Raw genomic sequence first — 14,347 nt, 5'->3', positions numbered from 1 at the left:
TATCGTATCACTATGGTACGCGAATGACAATAATGTCGCGTGTATCATACGTAACTGCCTTTGTGATTCTGCACGCAACGCAATGAATCTCTCACTATTCGTGATTCATAACACTATAAGAGGATTATTGACTTTTATTACAAAAAGGATAATGTGCATAGAATATTCATTTATTTATGATATCTGAAATAATGTTAGATTTGCATGAAGTCTCATCGTCAGGATGGGAAAAGTTCGCGAGGTTTTACGACGAGCCCGCCATAAATTCGATAAATTCGAATTCTCAAGTCGAGAATAAGCGAAAATTTAAAAAATGCGCTCTATTATTTTTAGGAGAGATACTATTATTTGCGGCGTTTAACATGATCAAGCTTACACAGATTGTTTTAAATTTGATTCGTTTTCTGATATCCACTTTTGGCATTTTTCGAATTGTATAGATTTTAATCAAGCACAATATATGTGCGTGTATATCTATCGATTTCAAAATAACTTGTTTTTTATAATGATGTGTCCCGCATTGTATCTTCGTTACGAATCATCTAAATTACTCTATATATCCGATTTTATAGCTCGTGACCTGAATTCTCATATTTTAGACAGATCTCGTGATCGGTTTCGTGCGATATTTCGGATTTTATAGCGTATCTAAGATACACCGCGATCCGACTCAAACGCGTATACTCTAGAGATTTGGAAATCTCCTTCGTAAAACCGGAAAAGTATCAACTCCGTCGGATCTCAACGATAGACATAATCCGCAGCAACAGTCATGAAATAACGCAGCTGGAAATATTGCGAACGCGGATGTTAAACAAATGGAAAGATTTCTTTCTTTATCTTTTCCTGCCTTTTGCTTATTAAACATATGAATAGATTTCTTTCTGCCTCTTTCCATATTGTTTCCCTCGCATTTACCGCACCATTCTCTCAAGCAATAAAAAAGAGACATCTTTGTATTCAGCATGATTATCAGCCATTTTGAATGAAAGCGTCGACGGAAAAATATCTGGCTTATGCTTCGCATAAAGTTATTTAGAATTGTTGAAAAACGGGCATTTAACGTTTCTTTTTACGAATAAATTTTTTCCCACGTAGCGAGAAGTCAAACAAGATTGTCTTCTTACAACTTTCCAATTAAGTATTTTAGCAGTATTTTAATAACTTAATTTTAAATTGAAGTTTTTTATTAGAACAAAGTTGTTTCAAAAATTAAACAAAAGAAATAAAATAGAATATTCCGTTATTAAAATAAAGCTAACTTTCAAAATTTTATTTTTTCATTAAAAAAAATTATTTTAACATTTCGATATTTTTTCTGATAAAAATTGAATGTCAAACTATACGAAGAATCATACCGTGCGTTCAATTTTCACGAGGGTACGTCTCGCGGTTAAATCGGAACCTTATGATTCCGGATATGTGTTGATTTCCGGATTTATATAGTTTGCCAAGGCATACCTTCGGATATCTTGATGTCATGGCAAACCAAGTTCGATGAAGCTTCACTTAAAATCCTCCCTCTCTCTCTCTTCAATGCGCGCATAACTTATTTGCGCAAAGTATACGGTGGAGAACGCATTGCGGCAAAGTGCCGTTCATTGCCAAATGCGCCCGTTTTGCGGCAAGTGTGTACATACCGAGTGCTCAGAAAGTATTATTTTGTAAGATTAAAATTATGAAGGAAAAACTCGAATAATTTTTTACGTAAAAGTTTAAATAAATCTGAATTTTGGCAGTTTATATAAAAAAATATTGTTCTACATCTATTTTAATCTCGTTTCATGTTTGCTTTATATAAATATATCTGCACGAAATTCTTTATCAAACGTAAATATAACTTTGCAAAATTATATTTAAACTGTTACAAGATGAGTTTACATTTTTCTATTCCTAGAAAAAAAGAAATTTATATTTATAACAGTTGTATTTTATTTTACATTTATTTAATTACATTGAAAAATCTTCTTCGAAACAGTATATCAAATACACCATATAGAACAATGTGGGTGTATCCATAGCGAGTGCACATTGTATGCTTATCACTTTATGTATACCATGTAATAACATACATACATATATATATATATATATACGTTTCAAAATGCACATATATATAACAAAATATGCAAATGTATTTTTTGTAGTAAAGGATAGAGTATGATGCGGTAGCCAATTTCGTTGTTGTAGCCAAGTTTTGGCTCAACTCGATTTCGTAGAACCGCATAGTACCGCTTCATCTTGCATGGAATCATACTTTTTTAATCGTATATACGAAATATATATACATAAAATTACAAAAGAAATCGAAGGAACCTTTTATGTAAATGAAATGTAAAATGTAAGATATTATCAATACTTTGTCAGATTTTAAAAGAGTTGAGTTTGAATAAAAACTCGGTTGCAACACGAAACATTTAAATATTAAACGAAATTGCGCAGAAATCGGCACTAAGCTTTATATTTTTGATCAAATACTTTAATTTTATTTATTAATTTATCTTTAATAATTAATTTCATATTGCGCGTAAACACAGTTTTTTAAATTAAATATAATTTAATATATAATTTAATATATAATACATATATATTAAATTAAATATGTACAAATTATATATGCATTATATAATGAATATATTTCGTCATCAAATTTGTATGACATAATTAAATGATTATTAGTTTTTAATTATTTTGATTATACAAACACATGGTTGTTTTCCCGTGCACTATCAAAGAGATGAAAAAGGACGGAAGGAAGGAAAATGAAGATCGGGGGTTTATTCGCTTTCTGATATCTTGACCTTAAAGATCACGTATCGAAAATGCTCTCAGCGCAAAGATGTTTCCCCCGTGGATCTCGCGACGAGCAGAGCGGGAAGAAAATACGAGGGAAATGGTGATCGGAGTAGTAGCGAAATAATGGCCTGGTGCATTGTCCTTGTGAAAGTATCATAAAAGTATTGGGTGAGACTGTTTTATCGTGTCTCCCTGGCATCCCCCTTGTCGCAGTGAGAATCTGTATGGAAGTCAATACACCGTTAGTGCGACGGATCGATCGACCTTTTCTCTTTTCCGCGTTCCCTTCTTTTTCTTTCTATGCGAGAAGCTGACGCAGTATGTCGAGAGTGCTCCAGCGGATCACATTAGATAGGAACTCGTCCTATAGCTCGTCGTATACCAAATGCCCTGCAAGTTGGATAACAGATATGCTTGGCAAGTTGTTGATACTAAACATGCGCGCAAGAGACTCTCGCGATCCAGAGTCTCTTGTGTCTTTACGAGATCCATATGCAAAGAATGCACAGGTCATTTCTCTATAGAAGGCGAATGCGTATTTGTTTTGATGCGGAGTGTAGATGAGTCTGTAGTTGAATTAATGGAAAAATGCTCAATAAAAATTTTATTGAGAAAAATTGCTTCTTTTAAGAAACTTAGAATTTTGTAAACAATTGTTTAAATAATTATTAATATATAAATGATTTATAAATAAGTATTTTTTCGAAACAATTAATAGTTATATATAGTTAAAAACGCTAAAAAATATATTTTTTCTCTAATTTTTATACTTCTTTTTTCTTGCAAATAATTAAATAAAAATTATGTTTAAGTTTAATTTATCTGTATAAAGTAAATTGGAACTAAAAATCCAACACATTCTCTTATATTATTAAAGTTTTATAATTTTTAAGACTATTGTTCTTGACAAACGCAATTTTAAATTTGCATCTTACGATAAATTATTCCGAAAGGACGCTGATTATTTCACAGCAAGATAAATAATTAATTATATATATACGATCGTACGTTTCGTTTGGATTGTCCCCAGGTGGAGGAGGATTGGAAGTACGTCGCGATGGTGCTCGACCGGATCTTCCTTTGGATCTTTACGCTGGCCTGCGTGTTTGGCACGGCGTTAATTATCTTCCAAGCGCCGAGCCTCTATGACACGACGAAGCCGATCGACATCAAATACAGTAAGATTGCCAAGAAGAAGATGATGCTGATGAACATGGGCCCCGAGGAGGACTAGTCGACGATCTCGCGCGGCTTCGTGCCGCGTCCACAGTGTCGGCCGCCTAATCGCCGACGACGGCGTCGTCCACGTCATCACCGTCGCCGTCGTCGACGTCGCCGTCGCCGCCGCCGCTGCCGTCGTCGTCGTCGTCGTCGTCGTTATTGTCGTCGTCGTTGCCGTCGTTCCCCGCGGCCGCCCATCATCGAAACTGCCGATTTTCGCGTCGACGTGGAAGAGGACCCTCTCTCGAACTCACGCTGGTGCCAAAGATACGTGGTCCCGGACGGATGACATCAAGAAGATGGACACGCAAGTGAGGGGATCAAGCGATGCGACGAGCGGATCACGAACGAATGAAATTCCGCCGGATAAATCCGTGAAATGGGATACTGTAACCCTCCTCGAAGAGGGTAGATCGGTTGAACTTTGGTCCGATTACCCTTCGGGATGGAGATAAGATAAGGGCGTGCGACCGCATGATACACGAGAGTAAGAGAGCTTTCGTGACAGAGTGAGATAAAGTGAGATAGAGCGCGCATGTGTATGCGTGTGTGTATGCGTATGCATGTGTGTGTGTCGGGGAGGAAAAACGGAGGAAGTAAACGAGGAACGCGAAAAGGAACGATAGAGAGAGAGAATGAGTGCGAAAATGGGTGCGAAAGAGGGAGAGAAAGGGAGAAAGAAAGAAAGAGAGACAGAACAAGCGAGAGTTTGGACGAAAGGGAGAGAGAGAGAGAGGTGAAAAAGTGCCAAATACGCGAAAAACACGCGCACCGTATTTTTGTAAATCTGGTTTCATACGTAAGGCTAGAGTCGTGCGGCGAGACGTCGAACTGCCCGAACTGCCGATTTTATATAAGAAGACGTTTACAGCGCGCGAGGAGATGCGTAGTACACCGAGGTACCGATTCACACGCATTTACATCTATACTTACATACATATATGATACATTACACAAGCGTCTGGCACATACATATACACATACATATATATATATATACATATATACCGTATATGTACCGGCATCAACGTCACTCACGCGATATATTAACGTATGGACACGCGCGTGCATCTTTCGACGCATTTCGTGGAGCACACGCGCAAAAAAAAAAAAAAACATTTTCACGCACGCGTTCGCGTTGACACGGCGAAGGAGAATCTCTGTGCGCTTTAAAGAAAGTTTTTTCGGAGATATTCTCATCCCTCTCGCAGGATTTTACAGATTTTTCTGCAAACTTTCTTATTTGTATCCTGCAAGTTTAATACCTTTCATATTTCAACGTGTCAAGTATTTCCAAATTATGTACTTTTGCTACAAAACATCCGGAAATTTACCCGCGCGGATCTATGGTCGATCGACAGGATGACAATCTGGAACATTGCATCTACCGATCTGTCGATCCACTTTTCGATGGTATCATCGGCGTTCTTCTCTCGAATAACGATCGCCACTTGATACGGATATCGATGTGCCGTTATCGACGCGATCCGAGTCATTTACACGGGCGGCCAATTATCGAAGCAAATTATTCAATTGATCGATTATTCCGACGTATCGAGTGGCCTGGACAGCATTCAAGCAGCTGACGAGAGGCATGACTACCGGGAATAATTGATTGGCAAAATAATTTGCGCGAAACATATCCGCTCGTCGATTTGTCCCATAATTAATGTCATTGATTAATGGCGATCTCTGGAACGGGTCGTCGCTCGCGTTTGGGCGCTCGTCCCCCTTCGCCGTAAAACGCGCGCACGTTCGAAGATCAGGGGACGAGAGGGACCGAAAGTCACGAGAGAGAAGCAAGCATAAATTGAACGACAATTATGCAAACAACTGCCAATTTTTAGACGCGGTCGGTCTCCGTCTGAATCACTTGGTCGGCTTGTGAAACAAGAAACGATATAAATGTGGCGTCGGTAGGGTAATAAGACGATCGAATAGCTCGGATAAAAGCGATAGGGTTCGCCATGCTAAAAGGCGGTTTCGGCCACGAGCCAGTTCGTCCAGCTCGTGCCGGAATTCGATCGAGGGACGATTATCATCCTTTTTCCCGATTTCCTCTTTTTCGATAATTTTAACTAAAGTTACGTGAGCGTTTCACGATTAAAAGAATTAAATCAAGAATCAATTTTGTCAACAATTCACACGATTGCCGGAACAAATAATCACGTCGTGAATAAATAATCGCAATAATTTTCGTCTGTCGATATTAATAACGGATATCGATATTTATTTCGAAGGTGGGATATTTTGACAAAAGCTATTTTATTTTGTGATTGAGTAATTTGCACGATAATTATTTTTCATTGTATTAAAACAATTTAATTAATGCGATTAATTATTAATTACGACGTTGAAAAAGCAAGCTCTCCGAAAGATATGAATTAACGTTCGTCTATATGACACTGTACGTTGATTATCGACGTAAATATATTACCGTCATAAAAAGATCAAATTCAATCTCCTATAAAATTCAGTCATAAAGCACGAGGGTTCAAGGTGGCTCGTCCGGAGCGCGAGTATCAATCGTGGTTCATCTCGTTCATTTTCTTTTTTCGGCTTTCCTTCATCAATTACAACGCGCTGCGTACTATTTCTTCTTTCTATCATATACACATCGCGAATCGATACTTGTAAAAATAAATAAGAAAAAAATAAGAGAAAGAAAGAGAGAGAGAGGGGAATGAGAAAGAGGAGCACTCGGGGACGCAAGAAAGCTCTCGACGTGTTTGCTCGTATCGTCGCGATTGGCTGGCATAGTCACGTCGAGAGCATTCCGTCATCGAGGGGGAGGGAGTGTTAACAGGAGCCGGGATGACGAAACAGGAACCGCGGAACATGAGAAGGATACCAAGGATAAGGGTCCACGGTAAGAACGCGGCAGAAGTTAAAGATGACACGGTTTCGGATAGTTTTACTTCGTTAGAGAGAGAAAGAAGCCAAAGAGGGATGGGGGGGAGAGCGGGGAGATGGGAGAGAAGACAAGACGTAATTAGAGCCGCTGGAGATTAAACACACACGAGCGCACGCACGCGTACACATACTCATAGGCATACGAGAGTACGTACTCTATGTCTGACATCTATACACATCACATACACATACACACACACGTATACATTGTTTATACGCCGACGAGGAACGAGAGGGGGCGAGGGTCGAGAAGAGCGTTAGAACGCTCGCATGGCCCCTGCCCGGCGATATAATAATCAATTTATTTGCTCACGTAAAAGGTAATATGGTATAATATATTTCATATATGTGTATAATAGGTGTAAAAAGATTAATTACATTAATTGATTAATTGTACAATCCGCGTGCGAGCAAGCGTGAGAGAGAGAAAGAAAGAGAGAAAGAGAGAGAGAGAGAGAAAGAGAGAGAGAGAGAGAAAGAGAAGGATGAAGGAGAACATTCCATTTACCAAGCCGCACGGGGCGGCGGTGCTTGTTGACATTGTGACAGATGTGACAGGAGGCTTTGGTGTGTCTCGCTGTCGCGTCATATGGATCGTCGGCTACGATCAAGATACACGTGTCTTTGTGCGGAAACGCGGAGAAAGGGGGAAGGGGATTAAACGAGTCGATCGAAGAAGGAGCCAGATTGGAGGAGAGCTGACACTCTCTCGAAATAACGAGGAAACAGTTTGCGAGGAGACTAAATATCGAGGGGTGGATAAGGGAGATGAGGAACTAGAAGGCGTGGGAGCTCCGATAATCATCGCTTTTATTCTTACCGATCGCTAAAGGGATCAACCCTCCCTCGAGGTGGAAAGAATGACGGAAGACCTCGCTTCTCGGCGATTAATTAACGAGGCAACCACGGAGGACGAGGCAGGGCGGAGGGGTCTGTGGAAGCACATGCATGCACACGAGTGCGGAAGGCGAGAAGAAGGTAAAAGCGAGCGAGCACAATGGCGGGTGAGTCGACAGTGACTGTAAAATCACCGATGTTCGGCAGCTGCGTCTATCGTAGTCGCGAGACGCGTGTCTAAATAATCGGCGGGGAAATCGAGATAAATCACGACCAATTTTCAATGACAATGGGATCTCATTTATTCATCTAATTATTAAATGGATCTTGAAACTAGATTTCGACGAGTAAACACACAATTGATTTGTTCTCTCGTACATGGGGCGAAATATTTCCGTATACAAACGTCAGACTAATTGCTTGAGATTAATTAATAACGCGTTACACGCACGTGAATGTCGAGAAATTCTCTTGGCTCGTAACGGTTATAAAAAAAGACCTGTTCCGCTTTTGTAACATACGGTTTTTTACATCGAGAGGGATATTAAAGGGGGTAATCCCTTGCGTGTAACGCGGGGGTTAAAATAACTTTATGGGTTTACCGCTCTATCCCTTTGACTAACTTTACGTCATCAACACGATAAGATAATTCTCAAATGTTTCCGCGAGAAAAATTTACTTGCGATACAAATCGTTGGGCACTATCTCGTTTTCTAAATCTGCTCCTGCACACGCAGTTTCTGTCTCTTTCTCTCTCTCTCTCTCTCTTTCTCTCTCTCTTTCTCTCTCTCTCTCTCTCTCTCTCTCTCTCTCTTTCTCTCTCTCTCTCTTTCTTTTTTTTTGCGCGATTCCGAATTCGATCGACAGTTCGCGCGATAAGCATCACCGGATTTATCCTGGCAGCCGGAATATATTTCGGACGCGTCATCATCCGCGCATTCGTGATTTGTTATGAATCTATAATCGGAATAAATCGCGGAGACGCGCTGCGTCAAACGGCGTTTGTCATACGAGCGATCGCAAATGCAAGGCTCATTTTCGCGTGCCGCGGCGTATGTTGTCATCGAAAATTGGTCGGTTCGCCAGAAAGGGCGAGAAGAGAGGGAGGAGAGAGAGAGAGAGAGAGACAGATAGACACATACATACGCACACACACACATACACACGGAGAACGACCCGATTTCTCGTCCGTGCACGGTGGTTAATCGATACTGCGTGGCTGGAACACACGAGCCGATAAAGCGCGCGCCAACGACCGTTACTACGATAATAAATAAATATCGATTATCGCGCGAGAGGAAGAGGGGTTCGCCTCTCATCCTCTTTACGGCTCGCATCTCCCCCTCCCCCCCTCCTCCCCCTCCCCCTTCCGCCCGCCCGTTACCATTCTTTCGAGAGAGTGTGATAATCGTGAACAACAATGTAATTAACGCGATCGTGTAACGATTATTACGACGAAGGAGAAGAAGATTGGAGGAAAAAGTGGAGGATGATAGCAACGGTGATAGCAACGACGATAAGAATATAATGTTAGTTACATATAGACTGTTCGTATAATCGGTGATAATCGATTACAATGCACGATAAAATGACGAGAAATGTACATAGAAGGAGCGTTTAAAGTATCGGACTTTGAATTAGGGGTCGCGAGTCCGCGGATCGGTCGCGTCGCCTCGACTTTTTAGCTACGATCGATCACGAAAATTGTATAATCGGCGCAATTTTCTCGATCATCATTATCGTAGAATTGTTATGAGAAAAGAAGGGCCCGCTTAGAGCCCAAGCGCAACTGTGTAAGTGTACGTAAGTATTTACGATATAATTGTAAGTATTGTCTCGAGAAAGACACGTACAGGAAAGCGTCGAATATTTCGGTCCACTTTGGATCTTCCCTAATGGCTCAGAAAGATCTCAGAATTGTAGAAAGTTATGTAAAAATTATGTAACTGGCCTCTACAATTTTCTAGATTGGAATCGAATAAACTTTTGGAAATTCGATTGACGTAATTATTCAATCGAATCGTTAATGTTGAATTGAATTACATAGCTGCATCCTCGAATAATTACGGCGTTCCAACTACATCGAAGGATAAATGTATATCGCAAAATTACGCATAATGCGCTGTTGAAATGCAATCTTGTATAGAAAGAACAGAGAGAGAAGGAAAAGAAATATTCTCTCTTCGTTTTGTTATTCCGTTGAACAGTCGCTACAGGAAAATTGTACGCAGTTACATAAAAGCTACATAACTTGGTATATACATATATATCGGTGAAACTGTATAAATATTAGACGCTATCGATTGTAATCGTCATTATCAACGAAATGCGCGGGTGACGTGCCGGAAGGGCAGAACAACTCTTTTCTCGTCCCTTCTGTTAGAGTCTCTTCACCCCGTAAACATCGCCAGGAGGCTCCAATCACGCGTCTTCCTGTAATCGAATCACCTTTGCCTCCTCCCATTCCCGTGTTAAGGAAAAATAGCTAGAAAAAAGTTTGTAGAAATGAGGTACGCGTAGTTTTCCGATAGCCTCGATAATCAGCGGAGACATGGCGAGTTACTAATGATTGAGAAGCTATCGTTTGTAGCTGAAACATCGCATCCTGCGGACGATTCCGGCATTTTTGGCGATTATCGCTCCTTTATTTCATTTCATCTCCCGTCACGTTTCTATATTCTAGTTCTTCAAAATTTCGCACGAGTTTTAACAGAATCCCAACTTGGAGCATGAAACTTCAATAAAAGCAAAGCTATGGTATCCATCTAAATCTTTGAAGAAAATTAAATGTACCTCGAACATTCTGCGTCGAACGTATGCGTTTCTTACAAGTAATAAGTATGATCACTCGTAACATATGCATACCTGTATTATAAATAATACATCTCTGGAGCAAGAGAGAGGGAGGGAGGAAGAGAGAGAAAAGGAGCCGTTACCTGTCAGATCGAGAGACAAATCGGGTCGCGAGATAATTGCGATTTCTGTTTTCATTCGGCATTCGCCGTTTTCTTCTCCCTTCTCCGCCACCCTCGCTTCTTTCTCCTTTCATTTTGCGAAATTCCGCGTCCGGAGTATTTCATTACACCCGCGCCAGGCTGGGAACGAAGCTCGCCGGTGTAATTGAATTTTTCAGTCACTTCAGCCTTTGGCAGAAACGTGATTCATTAGTAGTGCAAACGGCGGTGGAAAATTAGGACGGGCGTGCAAGGTAAACGAACGAACGAACGAACAAACGAACAATCGAACGAACCAAGGACGTGAGTACGTGGATTAGGTAAGTAAGTTCTGATTTCGTGTCCCGCGACTGCTCGAGAGATCATATTTCGCGCGGATTTTCCGCCGCGTTATTTCCATCATCCTTTTTTCGCAACTCGCCTGGCGCACTTTACTCTCGAGTGCACGCGCGAGCGTAGGCGGCGTATTTAATGATTATTTAGCTATCGGATTTTATATCGCGAGAAATTACGTTTAGGATGCCATAATTTAACGAGATCTCGCTCTTCGTGTATCTATCAGCTGATTGTATCGCGCCGCTGATTTAAAGTAATTAAGAGTAAGGGAAGTTGATTAAGTAACATGGAACACGCAAATTTATATAATAATTCGGCAATCAATTTAATGAATATGTTCTTCTTACAATATCTTCATTAGTTATCGATTGGTGAGCCGGCTTGAAGCTCTAGCTCGAGCAAGATTTTTTAATTTTTATTATTATTTTTGTATCGCGATTTTCCTTCATTCTTATACATTTGCGAAATCGCCGCAAGTGCATCGATCCGTATCTTTAGAAACGCGATACACTTGGACATGCTCCAAAGTCTCTGCTTCTCGTTCTTACGTCTCTAAATTTACACATTCAGAGGTCGTCGCATCGTGTCTGGAGAATCAACACGAGAACACGAGTACGCGTGGCGTGGAGGCGCCTACAGTTATCTCTAATCGTTTTAGGAAATTGCATCGCAAATTTCATTTTCGCAAGGTGTTAGGTATGTACAGAGTTTCCCGCGTACGCTACTCGTGTATGTACGCGTCACTCGAAAAAGCAAACAGATGAAGCAGATACGTCGTAGTCTTGCGAAATTTTAACAAACGTCAAAAGAGACTTTCTCTCAATGAAACGTGATTAGAATACAATTTACAAAGGATGCTGTTTATTTATGTGTATATATGTATGTGTATTATCAAAGAGTTTAATAGTCATTGAACTGTAGAAGGATTGTGTTAGAGAATCAAATTTCGGGATAAACAAGAAATAGAACAAATAATAGGAAATGAAATGCTACTTTTTATTTATCTCGAAATCGAACTTTATTTTAAGTTAATTTTATCGAGGTATTTAATTATCAAAAATTAAAAAAAATTGCAACCAATTAAATTTACGTGAATGCCCAGAATTATCTGGAAATCCTTAGTCAAAACGAGACGCACTTAAGAGATGTCACTGATATTTCAGAGTTGCAATTGTTCTTTTTTTAACTTTAAAACATACGAATGAACAATTGGATTAACATGCCAATTGAAAAGTATACGAGTGAAATTTTCCTTCAGTGAGTTATATCAAACAGCAATGAAAACAAATTCATTTAAAGTTACGCGTAATGAATAATAATTTTGTAGCATCCTACGTACCGTCGATCCGGCAGTTTAATTATTATTTAACGAACGACAGGTCGATGAATGAGAGAAAACGGATCATGCGTGCAGCGTTAAATTACACTGTGATCATCAATGTGTGCATTCAGAAGAGACAACAGTTGAATAGCGATTGAATTGCTATCGAATCTCGATTCGTTGAATCTAGAAATACATGTCAATAACATTCAATTGCTGTACGATCGTTCTTCCCGCTGAATGCGCTCAATCGTTGAACTTTGGAACTTAACGAACTTACGAACGCGATGTATCTTATTCATCGGTTTGCAGTCGATCCGCAAGAATACGAGGATAATCGAGGCAGACGCGCGTAAACACCCGGGAAGGATAGAGACGATGAGAGAATAGGAGATGACAAGCCATCGCGAATCTCGACAGAAACCCGTCTTCCTGCCTTAAGACTCCTACTTTTTCGCAACCATCAATGTATCCGCGAAAACGAATTATATATTATTATTATAGCGTATTGTGTATTACACGCGCGAATATATAGAAACTGTACAAATTCGTGTATATATATGCGCGAGGGAAACGCGAAATAGGTCGTTAAGTAATTTAATAAATCGTAAGAATACTTCGCATAAGTAATTTTAGGTAGATCTCTTGGATTGTGTGCGACCCACATACGTAAACATTGGCGATCGGAGACACGGTTGTGTGATTTTTGCGTTATTATCGATTTGACGGCTCGGTTTTATATGCAAGTTTTTGGAGCAGTAATTGGTAAAGTAAAGCCCCGCTTTTCTTTATTTCTATAATTGTTTCGGCAACAAAGTGCTCTTTTTCGCGTCTTATTCGACAAGATTCGACAAACATACGAGTTCGAATGGTCTATCATAATTCTGTTAATTATTGGTAATGCATGAAAAAGTGATAGACAGTAAACCCGATAACATTTTGGTGCCAATCAGCAAAATCAGAACAATAATCTTTCAGTCAGCAATATATAGCCGGAAATTTGGTGTACCAATATTTGCTGCAATAACAATTTGTGCGCGCTGCGCGCGAAATGTATTGCGATTAATTCTAGATATTTCGTGACATTACAGGCATAATGCGCTGTATGGGACATGTCGAATCTGTTTTCGAAAGCTAATCGATTTGAACGAGATGTCACTTTGGAAAATTGTTTACTAATATCTTTCTCTTTAACACTCGGCAAATTAAATTTGCTTTAAAATTAGGGCATAACATGTTGTATTCATGTTTCGCATTCTGAACGATTACAGATTATTCGATTAATACGTGATTCTGATTTATTGTTGCATTATAATGAATTTTCACACAATTATTGCATTAACAGTAAATCTGATTAATTATATATTAATTATATATGATCGAATTTTAAAAAGAGAAAGATGTACTGTCGTGAAAAATCGTCGCGTACGAAATTGTGGGTCACAATCGCAAAACGCTCAATGAAACAAGCACTTATTATCAGAAGCTCAAAGAGTTCCACGAAGCACTCTTATGCACTGAGCGATTTCGGGGTGAAGTAACTTTTCCGAAGGAAACATGGGACGAAGAGAACGGTTGTCTTAATGATAAATTGACATTTTGCCTTCGCGTTCGGCGAGCACTATTTATGAATATTATTATTCGACGGGAATCGATGTCTTCTGCGGGGTATTTTCCGTCAAGAAAAAACGCGCGGGAAGAAAGCTGCAGAAAAGAAAGAAATCACGAAAAATCTACTCGCGGAGAAATTTATGGATAAAAGAAATCGTGCAATCTCATTATTTGTATGTATCATAATAGGAACTTTTCATCGCGATAATATTATTACCTTATTTCGCATTATCGATTGGTGTTTTTATTAATAGCTTCGTCATTCAGGTATAAATCGATAGAGCAATTTATGTAATTCTATCACATTGAGAAGCAAACATAATTTGAAATAGTTTCGATTTGAATATTCTTCTTATAA

At 39.5% G+C, this 14,347-nt stretch overlaps 1 protein-coding gene across 1 annotated transcript in view; it reads left to right on the top strand.

The window, feature by feature from the left end:
- Nucleotides 1–12,041, top strand: part of LOC105248416 (acetylcholine receptor subunit alpha-like 1) — a 127,978-nt gene extending 115,937 nt beyond the window's left edge. Inside the window, exon 7 of the mRNA XM_011253181.2 lies at nucleotides 3,827–12,041. Within this exon, the coding sequence (XP_011251483.1) occupies nucleotides 3,827–4,030 (204 nt within the window). The 3' untranslated portion in view covers nucleotides 4,031–12,041. The remainder of the gene's footprint in view (nucleotides 1–3,826) is intronic.
- Nucleotides 12,042–14,347: the final 2,306 nt, after the last annotated feature.

This window comes from Camponotus floridanus, unplaced genomic scaffold (genome assembly GCF_003227725.1).
Source record: "Camponotus floridanus strain SB8 unplaced genomic scaffold, Cflo_v7.5 scaffold7, whole genome shotgun sequence".
NCBI lineage: Eukaryota > Metazoa > Arthropoda > Insecta > Hymenoptera > Formicidae > Camponotus > Camponotus floridanus.
Note: the sequence above shows the minus strand (reverse complement) of the source record. Positions and strands in the feature narration are given on the sequence as shown.